Genomic DNA, 19,319 nt, shown 5'->3' with positions numbered 1-19,319 from the left:
TTCAGTATGTATATTACACTTTAGCTTCACAGCATGGGTTGCTGACGTGTCAATCATGTCATGTTATATTTTTTTCTTTGGTAACATAAAATATATTGCATCTCAGACTCACACCTCATACCATCCCCAGGAGCTAAGTAGCTACAACTTTTAGAAAAGCATGGTCACTTGCCGCCAATCAGCACACACTTCCAACCAGTCCCTTCAAATTTCCTTTTTGCTCACTGAACACAGTTTCTCCTCTCCTCTGTTGAACTTGGTGGTTGATAATAATCAAACATTTTTATAAAGAGCTTGTTTTCATTTCACGCCCTTCGCTATGACACTAAGACATGCATCTGTCCTATCAAATGACTGCAAGTGAATGCATTTGAACATACAGTGATTGCATTGCAGCTCATAAAACCAACTTCATCTTTAATAAAATGATGTGCTGTTATTGCCAGCTTTGGTCAGCTTATAAGATAAAAAAAAACAAAAACAAATTTAACTTCATTTTCAATATAGAAACCACTGCCAAAACAGTTTTAATAATCACAGCCAAGAGACAGTGGTGAAGAGTTATATGCTTGAGTGTCATTACACTACTGCCATTTGGCATACACTCCTGTCCATAGAGACAACCTAACTTATCTGGAAACTGAGCCTGAAATCTTTGCGTCGCAAGCCTGTTCTCTAAACATTACACTACACTGCTGTCCTTATGCACCATGCAGTAGGGATATCCATGTACAATCAGCCACAGATAGGGACCATTATTGCATGTGAAGGACATGAACACCAAATATGTGCAAATATGATCTAAGTGGTAAACATTTAATTTCCTAGTAATGGTTTGTGTGAGTTATTTACTGTACCTTTTTCATACACCCACATGCAGAACAATTTTTTTAGGCAACAGAAAGTTGTGCCAAGAAAAAAAAAATTGATTGTATTTTGTTTTACCTTGTAATGTATATGTATAAATGCATGTACCCTAGACATGTGCTGATGGTGCAAAAGGTGCAAATATTTAAAAATATTTATCAGCATCCACTTACTATATTTCAGTCCTATCTTTTATTACACCTGTCATATGCATAAATTGGTTCATAGCATAATGACACAACCTCAAAACTGCACAGTGCTTACTGTATGGAGTTTGAGCATTTGAGTGCATAGTTACAGCATAGCAGTAGCACAGTGCATAGCTACAGAATACCTTAGAGTGCACAACAATATCTCTTTGAATAATACGTTTGAATGATACGATTTGAAGTGTGCAGGCTCATAGAAAACTCAAATTGAAGAAAAACAGGAACAAGCTTATTTTAGCTTATATTTTTAATATTTATAAATGCACTCATGTAATTTGAAAAATAACAAACTCAAAAGAGGTACATTCATGTAGTTCCTTCCTTGCCTTCCATCTTGTACAGTTGCTATACAAGATTCTGATTATACAGTGCCCTCTAAAGGAGATACTCATGCATTGACACAACAACAACAACAACAACAACAACAAAGACATTATTATTATGAATGAATGAATTAATTAATTAATCTTATCACATTCAGTAAATTAGGCTTATACTCATCAGTATAAGTCAAAATTGTTGCTTTATCTTATCACAACCAGCACCACATTGTTGGAGAAGCATATAAAGTATTTCCTCTTTCTCTTTCCGTCCCTCTCCATCATGTGTAACAATGTGTGTAAAGTTTCCATTATGTATATTACAATTATTATTATTCATTCAACATTGCCAACAGTCCTCCAACATTATACATTGCCACATTTCTCAGGGAAATACAGTTGAATCTCCCGGATGCCAACATTAAAACTCCAAAGTAAAATCACGATCACATTTTATGTAGTTGAAATAGGGTGAGGGAAACCCCCTCTTCACCTGGCCTAGGCATAACTAATGAATGATCAGGAGAGGATCCAAGGAATACTGGCCTTTTCCATTTTTATATATTCCAATTGACTCAGGTATCTCTTACTACACAAAGAATCTGCTTAAGGTGGTAAGGAAATTAACCCTTCCTGGTAAGCATTGTGGTGACATTAAATATTAAAGATTTTGAGATTTTTTTGGAGGGACAGCTTTGGCTATTATGAAAAATGTTTGTGAGCTACAATGTGGAGAGACTAGATCAGGCAATAATTAAACAAAGTTATAAAGCCAGCAGTGACACTCTGGCTTCCACTTTATTCTGGTATGGCTCAACCAAGAATATCCAACATAGTGCCCATGGGCGTATTAACCAATCTTAAGGAATGGAATCCTAATACTATGAGGTATGCCAGTGTGAGGTTTCCCTGGTGAACCCTTTTGAGACACACACACCCACATCTACGCATACAGAGATTTACACCTCAAATGGCTACACTCCACCCCCCCCCCCCCCCAAATCCTGCTCTCTGTGTCTTATCTGTAGGCCACACTGGCCTAGCCATTTAAAGTTTCCCTAGGGCCCAGAACAGGCCAAATGGTGAATTAGAGGTGAAAATATGCACTGTATCTTACACCGCTTTACCGGAGTATGGGAATCAGAAGACTCATGCTGAGGCTGAGATTTAAAGTGGTCTGCAGGAGCTACGGTGTGATGAACCGATTACCATGGTGAAAACGAGCTCCTGAAATTTCCACTAGATCTATGATTTATAATCCATCCCTCATCTGTGCCCGACAGCAACTTTCGTATTAAGTGGTCTGTTTTCTTTTTGTTTTTTTTAAACATATCTAGAGCATCCTTATTTCATCTGATTGTGATGATGTATGTGATCACTTTTTATGACTTTCATTGTACATTCATTGCTACTATTGACAGCACGAGTGTCAAATACCCATTTCAAAATAATATTTTAAGTACATTATCTGTGGAAGGACAATAATGCTTTTATCTGTTCTTGTAAGGGCTGTCTGCAATAGAAACTCTGCTATCAGGAATAAATAATGTTTTTTCTGTATTTTATATACCTGATTAGTAAAATGATGTCATCCATATTCAGAGAATCTTTATACTTATGTTTATGCTTATGATGGCATGACAAGCACTGTCAATTTCTTGCTTCTTCTGGAGGTGAACTGAAAGGCACTTTATGTTTTATTCTCTTTCCTGGACTTCACAGGCATGATTCCAATGTAATTTTAAAACCATGAAACTTACGAGGGAAATATTGCACAGACCATCTCTCAACAAGCGACAGATCTTTTAGATGCATTTCTTAATATAACATTTCACTCATCCATCAGTTTCTTTAGAAAATGGTATGAGACTTACATTGTACAAGCCTTGTCTAATTATTTAGACACTATATTAAAAAAAATGACAAAACAACCACAGAAATGTTTAAAGTCTGTCAGTATTATTTTTGAATATAACAAAAGAGAACACAACACCATTTTACACAACACCACATAATACAAATTTTTGCTATTTTGCATTCCCCAAATTACCCCTAATTAACTAATTAGAATTAAATGCTTTTATCCTTTGGAAATGGCACATTTGTAATAAAATGAAATGGCAGCTGGCATTATCACTGTGGGCCACACAATTTAGGTTTTAAAAGTTTTATTGTTTATTTAAAGACTTTTAGTTGTTTTTAATTAATTACGTGCTACTAATAGCTTTTCCAATGCTATTGCTCTTGCCGTTTCCCCAATCCGTGATTACTCACAACCACCATCACCCCCCCCCCCCCCCCCCACCCCCTTTCAGTATGTAATTGTCAATATCCTAGACCCGGTTCTGAACATCAGAAATTCATTATGACACTGTTAAGCCTTTTCTACTTTTTATCTGGCCATATAGAGAAAGTGAAAAAAAAAATCTGTTACACTATATGCAAGTTTAGAATCCATTAAAAGGTTATGAATCGATGGGAAAACACTGTGCACCAGTGCTTTATGGTATTTAAATAACACACAGCTGTGTACATTTCCAATTTAACTCAATTACTAAATCTTAGCAATTACTAAATTCTTCGGTGGATATACTTTTTATACCATTATCTAAAAACAGGATAAGAAATATGCTCTGAATAATTGCATATTAATCATTTTGTTCTTTAAAAAAAAAAACTTACTCAGTTTTCATGAATAGAAAAATGACAGCACACCACTTAAGGAATGAATCATTTAAATTATTCTGCTTTCTCTTCTTGAACCACCTCCATCCGTGTAACTGCAGTTTGAAACAACTGCAATTACCGGGTTGCCTGTAGTTCAAGAAAGAGAAATAGAAATAGAATAACTGAAATAGCTGAATGAAAAGATTAAAGGAAATTGCTTACCTATGACAGTAATCTTAGCTGTTATGTATGTGAAGACAAGGAGATGAGCCATCATTGTAGCCTTCTGTTAATTCCAGATCCAAGTGATTGCTGAGTAGGGAGAGGTACTGCTCTCACTGATTCCACAAGCCTCTGCCTTTCAGAGCTCTTGAGCACACAGGCAAACAGTTACTTGCACTTACGCAAGCACACACACACACACACGGCTGCATACGCACCACACTCAGAACAGTGTGGACTCTCATGTGGAAGCACATTATGCCTTGTCTACTGAAGAAGTACACACACGTAGAATGAATTAAATCCTCACCATAATTGCAGGAGTAACCACTTTCAATAGCATGTGCTATGTAAGTCATTATTTGTATTTTAGCAGTGACGCATTTGTTGCAGCCTATGACCTGCAGAACAGCACTGGCTTTGCATGGCATTATCAAAATGCAATAGAGGAAAGCTCAGTAAATCCTCAGATATATTGTAATCGTTTATAGTTTTTCAGGCAACATAAATCTTCAGTTCTGCATGGAATGAAGGAATACAATGTCAAATTTCATTTGTAATAATGAATCTCATCTTGATCCAAATGAGCCATGTAATAAAATAAAAGTAAGCATATGAATCCCCAAGTGGAAGAGAAATAGTGTATAGCCATCCATCATTTCCCTTACTTCAATAAACTATTTCATTTGTCATTTCATTCATGCTCTGCACTTATGTAAATCATTTTGTGGCATCCAGCAGCTTGAATAGATGCACACACACACACACACACACACACAGATAGGCAGTTAAAGTGAGTCGATGAGTGGTCAGTTGGGAAGCTTGCAACTCCAAAGCTTGACACTTCGAACAACTCCAAACAACAATACAATGTCACGATTTCTCTTCATTTGCAACAATATGATCTGAATAATAACAATTAATCACAATATGATGAGATTAGCAGTGATGTGAATGTGACCATTGGATTTCACAGATTACCCCCACCTCAAAAGTATGGTCAAAAGTATGTGGACACTTGACATCCAACATCTCATCCAAAATCATGGGCATTAATATGGAGTTGGTCCACCCTGTGCTGCTATAACAACCTCCACTCTTTTGGGAAGGCTTGATACTAGATTTTGGAACGCAGCTGCAGGGATTTACTTCCATTCATTCAGAAGTGCATTAGTGAAGTTAGATACTGATTGGGCAATTAGCCTTGCTTGCAGCTGGCTTTCCAACTGATCCCAAAGATTTTGGATGGGGGTTGAGATCAGGGCTCTGTGCAGGCCAGTCAAGTTCTTTCACGCCGATCTAGTCAAAACCATTTCTACATGGACCTCTCTGTGCCTGGGCAATGCCATGCTGAAACAGGAAAAGGCCTTCTCCAAACTGTTGCCACAAAGTTGGAAGCATAGAATTGTCTCGTATGTCCTTGGATTAAGATTTGTCATCACTGGAACTAAGGGGCAGAGCCCAAACTATGAAAAACAGCCCCAGACCAAGAGGTGTCCACATACTTTTGGTCATATAATATAAGCTGTTTTGCAATTCTGAATATTAAGCATGCAGGTTCATTTTTGGGATTTTAGATTACCTCTCTTCTTAATTAGAATACATTGTGAAAATTCCATAAGTATTTAATTTCCATAGTTACTGGAATAGACCTTTGAATCCTTTGTTTAAAGGCTATCATTTTGCAGAATAATTACAGTCCGATTCCGTTTCTTGAGCAGAGCGAATTAAATTCAACCAATTCATGAAGTCCACATGTTTGATCAGATGAGCTGCATAACTCAGTGTGTCCTATGAGATTACATTTAAAAAAAAATTTGTACAAAATGTACCATTGTCCATTCGTTTTGTCATAGCTGCTCTGTTCCTGTCATTAAAGTCGTTCATGTGAAGTGAAGATTATTGCACACAACTGCATCTCATTATCGAAACCAAGCAACAGGTGAATGGATGTATGACCCAAGGCAAACGACATAATCATAGATGTAGCCTATGTGAGAATATCACACATTTCAGAAAACTAGATCGTTGCCCACAAACACGTATTACTGGAGAAGCAAGCAAACACTATCAAGCAGGTAAGGACATTATTCTAACTAGAAATTTGCACATGCTACAGAGTGGTGTTTCACTTTGCCCCATGTGGTGAGTTGTTTAGTCTGAGAACAAAGGAGAATAATGTTTCAGCAAATTGAACCCTTGTTCAGGCAATTTTCTCTGTGGATTATGTATGTCTTATATTTATATTATTCATTTTTATTGCAATGTTTACATTGAACACATCAATACACCATACAATAAAGATTTATCAATGAGGCCACTGCAACAAATTAAAAGTAAATTTGATAAAATGTAAAAAGAGAAAAAAGTAATACACCATCCCTTTTATTAGTTGTAAACAATCCCCTTTCTGTGGGCTCCCTCCTCTCCCATATTCCACACATAGACCAAGCTACATTACCCCACCCTAAAGCATAAACAAATAAAAAGACAAAGACAAAAGACAGACTATGACAAGTCGTGCAACATAACACAACAAATACATCAATACTACACAAATTCTATGATTCTAATAATCTAATTAAAACCTTAATTAGATTGAAAATAAAAAAAATATTGGAATGATTGTTTTTATCCCCTTTAATGGGAAAACCCCTACAGGTTTAGCCTAATAAAAATAATTTGCTATTATTTTTCATTTGCCACTGCTCCACGTCTCCACTTATATTTCATTTTCCACTTCTCTCCCTCCTATTTTTCATCTGCCTCCACTTTGTCGCTGCAAAGTCATACTTCTCCATTTCAGTACACAGTTCTGATATTATCATCAGGTTGGTTAGTCTCTTGTTGTTCAGTGAATTCCTGAACTTGGATTTAATTTGGTTTTTGGTGCTAAATCCTTGCTCACAGCTGACACTTTCTACAAGGATCACCATTGCCATGTGAAAAGGCTTCTCTGTCTCTGGAAAGTCCCCTTTATGTTCACTGAAAAGTGCTTGTGAAAAACACTTAAAAGATGTCTAGGAGTATGTCTGATGAGGGACCATTGGCCTCTGATTAGCCTCTAATGGTGGTGGGGAAGTGATGGAGAAGCCTCTCAAGCTTGTCATGGTCATACTCATCACGTCTTCATTACTGTCTTATTTTGCAGTATTGGCCTCTCCTTGGCTCCTGGGGGCATGAAAAGACCGTCATTGTGTCTGCCGGGAATCGGTCATCAATTTCAACAATCAAGCTGTTGACAAACTTGCTCTTCAGATTCTCAAAGGCTGGCTTTTGCAGGTGGCAATCATAGAGCTTGTCTCCCTTATATTTAACGCCTTGAAGAAAAATGCATGCTTTGGGACTTGAGGATGCACTGGGGAATGTTTCAGTGCTGCTTTTGTTCCAACCACCATTGGCTGGACAGTGGAAAAGTCCAAGTACTCTCTTTAAAAAAATGCTTTGAGAGGAGCTGTGAAAGTATATCCCTCATAAAAGGACAAATTGCCATAAAGTTAAATTGTCTCACTGCCATTAAAATATATATTTTGCTTTGTCTTTATCCAGCACAATGGAGGCAGTCATGTGCTCCAGTACAAAGATTTCAGTGTTATGACTGTTGCTGTGCTGTGAACAGACAGCCATCTCACCATATGTGGCAGGGTGAGGTTCAGCACAGGCTCCTGGGGTTTATTCTGTAGCTCATGCAACTTATTGCTTATGTTAACACAGCTTCTGTAAAAAAAGAAAATGGACTTCAGTTCTTGTTTAAATTTATTCACTTGCTCTGCAGACTTGATTGCATCAGTGGCAGAGTGCAAGCCTGTGTGCTGTACAGTACACTCTTATAAGCTGGGATTGTGCTTTTATCTCTGCTTTTGTACAACCCCCTGCTGACACCCAGTAATCATTGAAACTATATCGGTGCATAAGGCAACGAGCTTTCTCGCTTCTGCCTAGATCAAAAAGGGCTCGTTGACATCTTGAAAAATTGTTGCTGTCTCGCCATCCACTACCTCAGAGTTTCTGTAGAACTGTCTTTGCAGTGTTATTTTCTATGTACCTCAAATACATGATGAGACGTTTGCTATTAGCGATATTTGTTGACTCATCCAGAATTAACCCTCTCTCAGGACTTTCTGTCTTTAACTTTTGCATGTCTTCCATTAATGTACTCGTGATGGCCACCTGCATCTCAACTACCCCTGCGTTATAGTGCCTTAAGGGTGAACACTATAGATTTTGAACTGAGGGGCATTGCATTATCTTCAAAAACTTAACAGTCTCCATAAAATTTTCATTTTCCAACTCGTTCTTTGCAACAAACTATGTTGTTTTCAGGAGACCTATCAACTGCTCTCTGTCATAGGATTGTGCTGTTGATAACGCTTTTGACATACACAATGCTTCTTTAAAATGAAAGCATAAACCATGTGACCTCTCTGCTTCATGCTTACGTTTTAAAGCAGCATTGTGTATGTCTAAAGCGTTATCAACAGCACAATAGCTGCATTTGTGTGGACATTTCAGAATATTACCCAAAAAGACAAGTGTTCTGTATTACTTTCATACACATATTTTATTCAAATTTTAAAATGTGTATATGGTTTGTGCAGACTACTACAGCCCCCTTGGTAAACAACTAGGCTGCCTGTTTGTAGCATCAACTTTATTTAAACTTCATGAATGACATTTTCAATAAGTATAGCATATATTTCAACAGTATTGAATAGCATCTTCAAATAGGGAACAAAAGCGTCATCAAAAAAAAAAAAAAATTAAAGTTGAAAAAAAAAACAAACAAAAAAAACAGACTTTGTCACATTTTCCATACATTGAAAAATTGAAATTGAATGCTTAGGGGCAAAAGATTTCAACAGATTTTCTTTTGATAGCATTGCATTTTTCCAGGGTACTATCGAGGTTTGTACTGTAGAAAACAACCTTCCCGTTGCGTTGACCGGGGCCTCTGTCATTGCTTATGACGTTATTTCTATCGGACTGAGAATACATGTGGCGTCATCATACCTCGACAAAGGGGAATGTTTGGCTCAGGCTAGAGCAGTTAGCTAAACGTAGACGGGTTTTTAAAATACTGCTTTCGTTTATTTCATTTTTTGAGAGAAAATGCCGAAGGTAGTGTCACGAAGTGTTGTTTGCTCGGACACTCGAGATCGGGAGGAATACGATGACGGAGAGAAGCCCCTTCATGTATATTACTGTCTTTGTGGCCAAATGGTGCTCGTGTTAGGTGAGTTTGGCAACGAGCTATCGATATCGATAACTATTATCTTTCATTTACACGCTAGCTAAATGCCATTAGTAGCTAGCACGGTAGTTGTTGTTTTCCACATAATTTGCTCGACTGATATGGTACATTAATCGTGAAATGTTTCTCGCTGACGTTTTAATATTTGTCTTTGCACAGGACTAGTCTTAGCGTTAGCTAAAAATGCTAATGCGAGCTACTGTTTCCAGAACTCTGGTTTACAAAGTTATCCAGTTGAAGCCCACAAAATATGATTCCGTCTTCCGACTAAATTTATGATGTATCACTAATGATCTATATTCAGTATAATTAGCTAGCGTGTTATTTAGTTAGCGTTTGCTGGCCGCATATGTCTTGTCTCAAAGCTTATCTTATGCGGGTTCGAAGTTTAGGCCTATTTGATAAACTTGTTTTTTAAGTATTACAGAATTACACCACAATGTTACTGTGGAATGACTCTTGCCGTGAGTACACATTAAGAGTTGATATGTTTAAAAGTATAACTTTTGCTGTCATTATGTTTTGAATGACCATATATCAGGCATACTTCATGCCTATTATTTGTTTATTTTATAACGAAGGGGTTAAAATTCTTCGTGTACTGCACATAGGCTACTACTGCTACATGCATGGGAGAGAGCAAATATAAACTAATTTCAGTGGTCGAGCGAGCCTACTGAGTCTTTAGGAAACAGGACATTTCAAAATCATTTTTTGTTGTTGTAATACTATACCATCTCACAATAATAATATAAATGTATGTTGTTCATAATTGTATTGTGACATTTGTAAAAGACACATAATGAAATAAGACAAATAATGTTTTGGCAGTGTAAAAAAAAACAACATTAATGCGACCGCTGATTTTGGGATCAACTTTCTTGTTCATTGTGGTCTGTAAGGAGCTTGATTCAAGAATCACTTAGGCTACCTCACAATAATCACTAGATGCTCAGTTGTGATGGCGATTAATGTAGTGTGATTCTGAGCTGGGCTGGGACTTCCTTATCGAGGAATTAATGAATCTGGAAAAAAATATATAAATAGATATATATTCACATCCTGTAGTTTTAGTTTATGCCAGAGCCATTGGTAACCACAAATAAGCACATGGAACTAGAAGAAATCGCCAGAAATATTCTGTTCAGTTTCAAGAATTATTAAATGCAGCGAAAACTACTGGCAGGTAAACTGTTATTTCAACAAACAAAGATGTAACTAGTCACAGACTCTAGGAGAAACCAAACGACTTCATTTTTGCTGGAGATGTTTCATGGCTTTTCATTCAAGTTTCAGATAAAATTTAAGCCACTAGTAAACATGTGTAACTAGAAGAAATCACGTTAAAATAATAACGTATTCAGTTAAAGTGTATTAGAGTTGCGCTGGGGTGATGCACTTTTAAATAGCGTCTAAGTCAGTGATCGGTCATCTCAAAACGTGCTTATTTGCTTATTTGATAAGTTTCTAAAGCTTATTTCTAAAATTCTAAAGCTTATTATTGGCCTTCAAAATAAGTTGTTGTATTTTTGCATCATCTCTGATTTGAGCTTGAAATAAGCCTGTAAATATTTGTAAATGCTCTTAAACCGACATAGAATACAATGTAGATTTGCGAGAATGAATCGGTCATAAAAAGACAAGGTGAAAATGGATGTGTGATCAGTTACTACCTCTTCTTGGAAATTTTGATAAAGTAGGCTAGTTCTTGATTGACAGCTGTTCACACAGTTATCTAAATGTCTTTTTTCCTGTTACAACTGAAATTTCCTTGTATTCCAGACTGCCAACTGGAAAAACTTCCCATGAGACCACGAGACAGATCAAGAGTAATTGATGCAGCCAAGCATGCTCACAAATTCTGTAATGTGGAAGAGGATGAAAACGTTTATCTCAAAAGGTAGATGCCATTTAAATCAGCACTCAGTCAGTTGTATCGGGAATAATCTATTCTCAATGGTTAGTGTGTTGTGCCAGTAAACACAGTCATTGATATAATTTTATTTTTTACTCACAAATGTTGCGGGCCCACAAATCCTATACAGTGTGAGCTGAATACTCAGTTGGCTTGGGTGTGTGTGTGTATTATTTCTCCGTATACTATATACTGTATATAATGAAGCAATGCAGGTTAAGGACATTGCTGAAGTGTACAACTGCAATGTCCTACCCAGGAACCCAGTTCCTTACCCACTGTGCTACACTGTCGCCAGTGTCAGCTTCATGTCCATGAATGACTGTATAGAGAGCAGCTAGTCTAGTTATAGCTTGGCTACATTTATAGTTTACCCTCTATTTTGAATATAATTCAGTGGTTGGCCAGCTAGCTATTCGTGATAAAAAAAAAACATGCTGTGAATCCATTTTAACTCAAAACCAAACTAAGTTTTTTATATTTGGCAATCTGGTTGAGGTACTATAAAGCGGAATTTCTTGCTAAGTGGTAGCCTATTGAGTATGGGGTATTTGCTGGGATGCTTAAGTAATGTTTGCTTTGCAATGGAATAGCATATTTTCATAAAAATGGACAGAAATGGTCAGTGCATTCCCTCAATGCAGGGCATTCAACGTTATTCAGACATTATTGTGCTTATACAACGGCTCACCAACAAAAAAGTTGTTTGGTAGATCTGCAACAATATATTTTCTTTAATCTGTTCTTATTTGATTAAATATTCTCTATTTAATGCTTTTTTTAAAACAAAGACTACTGCAGGATAAATTAATAAATGGAGCCAAGTTCCAACACATAGTTGTACATGCGTTGCTTTTATGAGAAAATGAATACGATCACTTGGGCACACATCCTGTGAGTAATCGATCAATCCATTACTTGTACCCATCACTACTATATACTGTATACAATTTTATGTTTATGTATAGATTTTTGAGAGTTTTTCTTTTTCTACATGCAGACCAGAAGGAATTGAGAGGCAGTTTCGAAAGAAATGTGGAAAGTAAGTAACGTTTTGTCTTCCTTTCAATTTTTATGCATATGTCTATGTAGGCCTAGCCTATTTAATAGATATAAATTTATTTGTTCCCATGACCTTGCATGTCTATCATGGTAATTCATCCTGACGGTTCTGAAAATATCTTAGTTGGCCTCTTGGCATTGTCCATAGGGTGTCCAACTGTCAACCTGTGTACTCAGCCCCCGTGTGGCTGTGACCCCATCTTGGTTCGTGGCCCTCTCTGCTTTTCCTTGTGGCAGGGTTTTCCCTGCACTGTAAAATCTTGGGAGGGCCACCTAAATGCAACTTCGAGTCGCCTTAGGAAAAGTTTGAAGATGGAATTTAAATCGGTGTGAAAATTTCATTTAAATAAATGCCCATTTTAGATATGCAGAAGAGTGCATTGTGGTGTGAAGCAGAGTCAGCTTGGCAATGGATGTCAAACTTGCCAAACCAGTGGTTTAGTGTGATGGACAGATGCTTTAGGTGACTGGACAACTGTTTTGCAGCTTTTACAATTTTGTTGTGGCAGATGTCTGGCGGCTGAAGCACGCCAATGTATATAGACTAAGTATGAGCAAGAAGAGGCATACAATTTTTGATTTCTTTCAACTGTCAAAGAAATAATCTGTGTGACTGATGGCAAAAAGCAGAGGTAATTTTGGAAATGTCCATTTAACAGAGAGGAGTAGCTGAGAAAAACATCTACTGTAGGCTTCCATATTCATCAAGCTAGCGAGTCATAATCATCCAGCTAGTCTAGTCTAGCTACCTAGTGGGTGGATCTATTCCAGATCTATCGCTATACAAAGCTCTGTAATTTCTACATGGTGAAGCCAAAGTGTATAAAAATACCTGAAAACTAAGAATGTGCACTTCAACCACATGTGAATTGTTTTTGATTACAAATCTAAAATATTGGTGTACAGACCCAAATCAAGTGAAAAAATGTCTTTGTCACGAACATCATGGAGCTCACTTCATATTATGCTATTATTGTCTTTGTATGTCCCTTTGAAAAATGTTGGCTATAGTTTATTTTTTAAGTGAGCACCATTGATTGAGTGTATTGATTTTTATTTTTATTATTATTACGACAGGCAACACATGAGAAAACAAACTATTTCAACTAGCCTATATTTCACATTATCTCTATGCACCATCAGAGGATGAATGCATGTGCAGCCATCTAAAATTAAATCTTGGTGCTTGTTGAGCTGCCGTCCGAATGTGACGTGCTTTAAGTGGCAAACATACTTGGGGAAAAAAGACTATTATAACCTAATATACATCTGGCTGATCCTGTCATACGGTATATTGGTATAGGTAAGAAATACTTAAAGTAGTCCAGTTACTCATGCTTCAAATTGCAACAAGAGTAATTTGGCTACTTAACGCAATGCGTCTCTTTTGAATTTGACATTTTAGTTGGAATACTGGCATTGTTGGGCTTTTTTTTTTTTTGACAGACATCTTCATAATCTCTTTCTTTCATGCTGACATTCAAGTAGATGCATGCCCTACAGTACCTTCCAGGAAACATATTGATAATGGCATTTTCATGTTTGTACCTGCAGGTGTGGCCTACTTCTCTTCTACCAGCACCAGCTGAAAAACACCCCAGTTACGTTCATTGTGGACGGTGCAGTGGTGAAGTTTGGCCAGGGATTTGGGAACACCAGTGTGTACAGCCAAAAGCAAGAGGCTCCCAAAAAAGTCAGGGTACGTCCCTCTCCCTTTTCCTTGGAGTTTTATGTGCGTTGCTCTAGCAAGGATGTCAAAATTTTCTATATATTTTACTGATACTTCACTTTTTTTGTAATAAATCCATTTGCAAATCTATGTTTGTCTTCTAACACCCTCTACCCTATGCGCCTGTCTTGGTTAAATAAAAGTAGAACAAAGACAAGAGAAACACACACACCGTCTTTAATCCAAAAACAAAAAAAATTGTTGAAGCGATAGGTCAGCCACCGCGTAGTTGGAAATATGATGGACTGCATGCAGAGATGGGAAACCCAGGTGGTACAGTCACAAACTATTGAGGTGGAATGTTGTGCCTCTCGCAGGTGGATGCGGCCCTTGGCCCTTGGTCGCATTCATTCATTTGAGCGGATGTGTGCGGTTTATTTTTCAGGTGCAATAAAGCGGCGGTGCATTAAATATATTTCCGTCACGTCAAAATGCGCGCTCATCAACGGACCATAAGATTGCCTTTTTGAATGAAAAAAAGCGGCTCTGCTAACATTTACACAAGGCTGGAAATTGACTGCCCTTCTGATAACGGGGTGTCATACCGTCGGCTAAATGTTTATTCTACAGGGTTTCTGTGCAAATGTTTTATATGACTCAGGCGATGCGTCATTCGGGAGCGGTCTACAGACAGCTAGGTGGCCCATGAAGGCATGACGTTTCGTGGTCTGGTGGAGGATATGGCGACCTCACACTTTTGCCACATGGCCGCACCTGCTACAGGTTTTCATACAAGTAGCCTGAAAACTTTCTAATCCGAATGATCTGTGTGGCAAGTAGGATTTAGCTTAGGGTTTGGCAGCTGTTAATTGCCCCTTTTGATAAATCACTCCTGAAAGTTTACCCAATGGAGAAAGCACAAGAAGACTCCTGAATGCATACATTCTGTTACACACATTTATTAATTATTATAAAAATAATAATCCAAATTTTTTATGGTTTAATTGAACTCTAAATTGGTTGAATCAGTATGTATAAGTAAAGTCAAAACTGAAATCCTGATTCAGATTCAGGATTGAATATGTTTATTGCTTATAGCGAAGAACAAGATATGCCAACTAGGAGAATAAAGTAATGTAGGCTCACTACTTACAGTGAATTAATTGAACATTGACGGAGAAACCAGTCAACTTGACCTTACTTGAGAACAAATGAAAAGGACCAAAAAAGGAGGTAAACTAAGACAGAACAGCACAACCACGGAACCACCACAAAACAAAGAAGAAAACTCTTGTATCTCCATCTTTTAAAAAAAAAAAAAAAAAAAACACTAGCTAAAGTTAACCTTCCCCTCAACAGTCATGAATACTTGACCCTGATGGAGTGATGCTACCCTGGGCATTTAAGTCATAGAAATGGTGACTTGTGGAAGCATCAAGCCTGGACATTTCTGAAGTTCAAGTTCTTGTATTGAATGCACGGTCAGGGCGTAAAGGTGTTCTATGCATCAGATATCAGTAGGGAAGGACTATAAAGGCAAAATGCAGTGATAAAAAAAAAACAAAAGTGAAGCTGAGTTACAAAAGGAATGAGCTTGATTAAAAAAAAACTGATATATGACTGCTTTCCCTTATTTGAATGTTGTTCTTTTTCTGGCTTCAAAGTGCATGATGTTACATATTTATGGAACAACTTGCCTATTCTAACTGCAAACTGATTTAATCCCCTCTAGGTGATGATGACAAAGAGAACCAAAGACATGGGGAAATTCAGTTCTGTCACCGTCTCCACCATCGACGAGGAAGAAGAGGAGATTGAGGCGGTATGTTATTACTACCATGATTCACTTCTCTTACCGTCCATTTTGTTTTGCTTTTTTAAATTTTCTGGTAAATAGCTGTTGCTACAAATGGCTTGTTTTGTAGAAAAAGGTGTAAAAATGTTTTACATTATGGGATCTGTTGTTATGAAATTGATGGTATACACAGAAAGGTTGGGTGTAAAACCCCACGTTAGTGAAATAGTTTATAAATTGAGTCTGTGTTGTTATTCCCACAGAGAGAGGTTGCTGACTCATATGCCCAGAATGCGAAAGTCATTGAGAAGCAGCTTGAAAGGAAGGGGATGAGCAAGAAAAGACTGCAAGAGCTGGTGAGGTTTCCATGTGAACACGTTCATAACATGGTCGCCATGCTGTCCACATGCACGCAGTTACAAAATGATCTCCACGTGCACACATTCACAACATGGTCTTCGCGTGCACACATTCACAACCTGGTCTGCACGTAAATACATTCGTGATATGATCTCTTATGTGCTAACATTCACAACATGATCTCCATGTGTACACAATCACAGATGATCTCCATGTTCACACACTCACTGCACGATGTCCCACAATCATAATGTGATTTCTCAGTTACAGTGTGGTTTTTCAAATTCACATCATCCTTTGAATTGACAGTGTGATCTTTCCCATTCCGAATGATCGCATTCATCATAATCATAATCTTAATTCGCTGGCAGTCTTTACCTCTTTGCCTAGTTGAAAATGTCAGACAACAGCATTATAAATAGTTGTACTTTGTGATTAGAGAAAATTAAATATCTCCATATTCATGTAAGGTGTTTGGCAATGGTGGGTTTGAGAACTTGCTTTTCATTAACACGTGGGTTTTGCCCTGATGGCCACGTTCACTTCATTTGGGTGGCGTGGCACTCATTCCTTATTTTTGCATTACATTTTCCACTCACTGGAGGAAGCACACTCTTCCAGAATGCAGGGGGCTTTTGAATGTGTCAGCCTACTTTAGATAAGCGTGCCGCTAGCATTACACTGCTTTGCCGATCCCATGAGTCTTTCAAAACCATAGAACGTTTTGAGTTTCTACACAAAGCTCTTTGCAGTAATCAAGATAGCAAGGCCATCTATACACCCTTCTCTTGCATCATACAGTTTATCTCGCTCTGCTTCAGGAAGAGCTGGATGAGTGCATGTAAATACTTTTTTTTTTTTTTTTTTTTTTAATTAATTTTTTTTTTTTAGTTTTAACTTTATTCACTTTACTTTTCTCAGGCTAAATAGCCCACAAACAAAAAACGTCTTAAGACTTCATCTTTTCATCTGACTTTTCATTGCATATACTGTTGCTTTGGTTTGCTTAATGGAAAATCCTTCATGAAAAGTAAAAACAACCTCTGAATTTTGTTTCTCAGTTGTTGTTCCTTTTTTTATTTTTTTGAATACATACTTGCCGTAGTTTCAAGTATATATACAATTTACTAAGCAGAGGAAAGCAATTCTGATCGTTGTTTTTATTTTTATCCTTGTCAACAGGCCGAACTGGAGGCAAAGAAGGCAAAAATGAAAGGAACACTAATCGACAATCAGTTTAAATAAACGGCCATGGAGGCCTGGTGCAGGAGCTTTAAAGAGAAAACATCATTCCGAGAAAATTTCCCTTGAATTGAATTGAATGGCTTTCTGTGCAAACATTTGAGGGACTACAGCTTCACAGCTACTGTTGATTTGTGCACACACTCCCAAGTAGTGCTCCCAGAACAAAGGACTTGTACAGAACTGTGTAGAATTTAATGACAGATTTAGATCCACTCTCTATCTTTGTTTTTTGTATTACTTAATTTTATTTCAGATTGAACTAATAAATACGTTGTGACAAAGTCTCATGTGATAATGTATTTTGAACATACACAAGGATACTGTGTACTAACATTCAGTGCATGCATAAAAGCTACTCAGAATTGGTACATGGCACTACATGTACTTTATTATTATAGAGAAAGGTAATTGGTAATGATTGAAATGGAAAACAAGGAACTGGGATGTTAGCTTGAACATTTTGACTTATTAACACAGGCTTGCAGTACCACACTTATGTTAACTCTTACATTAAATATGCAGTAGTTTAAAATTACTGTTAGGGTGAGACAATAAGCAATAAATGCAATAAACATCAAATCAAAAGATAAACAGTATGCAAAGAGTAAAAAGGGGGGGGGGGGGGGGGGGACTCAATATGTATCTCACTGGGTAAAGCTATAAAATAAGTACAATTTTAGAAATTTATATTACTAGTGTGAGAGAGCAAATTCAAACAATGTGATTTATCAACTGATTGTTGGAATATATTGTCTAGTATGGAGAAATATTCCATGTTAAAATATTCTGTTGGAACTGTAACAAAACATAGATATTGTATCAATCTCTCAGCCAATCCCATTTATTTGATTTAATTCTTAAGAGTCATGGCTTAGAAACATGGGCAATAGCACATGGGACCTGTCCAAAGTAACCACAAATTTAGTCTCAAATGCATTTTGTTCTACTTAAATTGAAAATAAGCAAAAACACGAGTAACATGTACATTTCTGTGTGTCAATGGGAAAATGTCTTGACAATATCTCCCTTTTATGTGTTGCATTAACAGTGGAAAGGTTGTTTAGTTTTACAATGTTTTACAGCGTGGGAAAATATGAAGGATTTTACTGTTAGATAGGCCTTTGAACGGGCTTCAGTGAGAATGCAATGAATGCAGAAATCTTAAACACCCTAACCCTACACTGGGAACTTGCTTCATTTGGAACACTGCCAAAATTTAGCAAACATAAACAAGTGAACTATAATATTTGCTCAATTGGTTTCTCAGGCAAAAATAAGTTCTATGTCGGATAGGCAACTGGAAAGAGAATACGTTTACATTGCAAGAGAAATAAATCACAGAAATCTGAGCTGCCGGATTCAAAGAAGAAATGGATTCAATGAACTTGTGTCCAAAACTTTTAACTTTAATTTCTGCCCTAACGCAGTTTGGTGAGTCCATTTGTGTGGTTCCTAAACTCACCAAACTTTTTATGATTTTGAATGTTTAATTCCTTGCATTAATTTAGTGCTTTTCTAACGCTCGCAGTGCTTCACAGTGATAAGTGGGGGAACTCCCCTCAACCAGCACAAGGCCATATATATATAAACCATATACATATATACGTGTATAAGTGCACTGTACTGAGATGAATATTTTTAAAACCTAATATTTTAGAGAACTTATGTTTTATCTGAAAAATAAAAACTAGTGGCATGTAGGAGACATACATTTTGTGTTGTGAATTCAAAACATGA

At 37.1% G+C, this 19,319-nt stretch overlaps 2 protein-coding genes across 2 annotated transcripts in view; one reads left to right on the top strand and one right to left on the bottom strand.

The window, feature by feature from the left end:
• Positions 1-4,421, bottom strand: part of rxfp2l (relaxin family peptide receptor 2, like) — a 32,990-nt gene extending 28,569 nt beyond the window's left edge. Inside the window, exon 1 of the mRNA XM_035432651.1 lies at positions 4,286-4,421. Coding sequence (XP_035288542.1) covers positions 4,286-4,340 — 55 coding nt within the window. The 5' untranslated portion in view covers positions 4,341-4,421. The remainder of the gene's footprint in view (positions 1-4,285) is intronic.
• Positions 4,422-9,255: 4,834 nt separating this feature from the next.
• c9hxorf56 (chromosome 9 CXorf56 homolog) lies at positions 9,256-17,866 on the top strand. The gene is made up of 7 exons (XM_035431739.1): positions 9,256-9,518; positions 11,319-11,436; positions 12,452-12,493; positions 14,068-14,212; positions 15,915-16,004; positions 16,241-16,333; positions 17,520-17,866. Exons 1-7 carry the CDS (start codon positions 9,395-9,397, stop codon positions 17,580-17,582), a joined length of 675 nt encoding a protein of 224 aa, XP_035287630.1. The 5' UTR covers positions 9,256-9,394; the 3' UTR covers positions 17,583-17,866.
• The last annotated feature ends 1,453 nt before the right edge of the window (positions 17,867-19,319 follow it).

This window comes from Anguilla anguilla, chromosome 9 (assembly GCF_013347855.1).
Source record: "Anguilla anguilla isolate fAngAng1 chromosome 9, fAngAng1.pri, whole genome shotgun sequence".
NCBI lineage: Eukaryota > Metazoa > Chordata > Actinopteri > Anguilliformes > Anguillidae > Anguilla > Anguilla anguilla.
Note: the sequence above shows the minus strand (reverse complement) of the source record. Positions and strands in the feature narration are given on the sequence as shown.

What these genes read in the sequence shown, in the direction of transcription:
- c9hxorf56 (XM_035431739.1), top strand. Translation starts at nt 9,395, where the DNA reads ATGCCGAAGGTAGTGTCACGAAGTGTTGTTTGCTCGGACACTCGAGAT. An exon ending in AGGCTCCCAAAAAAGTCAGG is followed by an intron (nt 14,213 to 15,914) that starts GTACGTCCCTCT and finishes AATCCCCTCTAG; the next exon opens with GTGATGATGACAAAGAGAAC. An exon ending in AGAAAAGACTGCAAGAGCTG is followed by an intron (nt 16,334 to 17,519) that starts GTGAGGTTTCCA and finishes CCTTGTCAACAG; the next exon opens with GCCGAACTGGAGGCAAAGAA.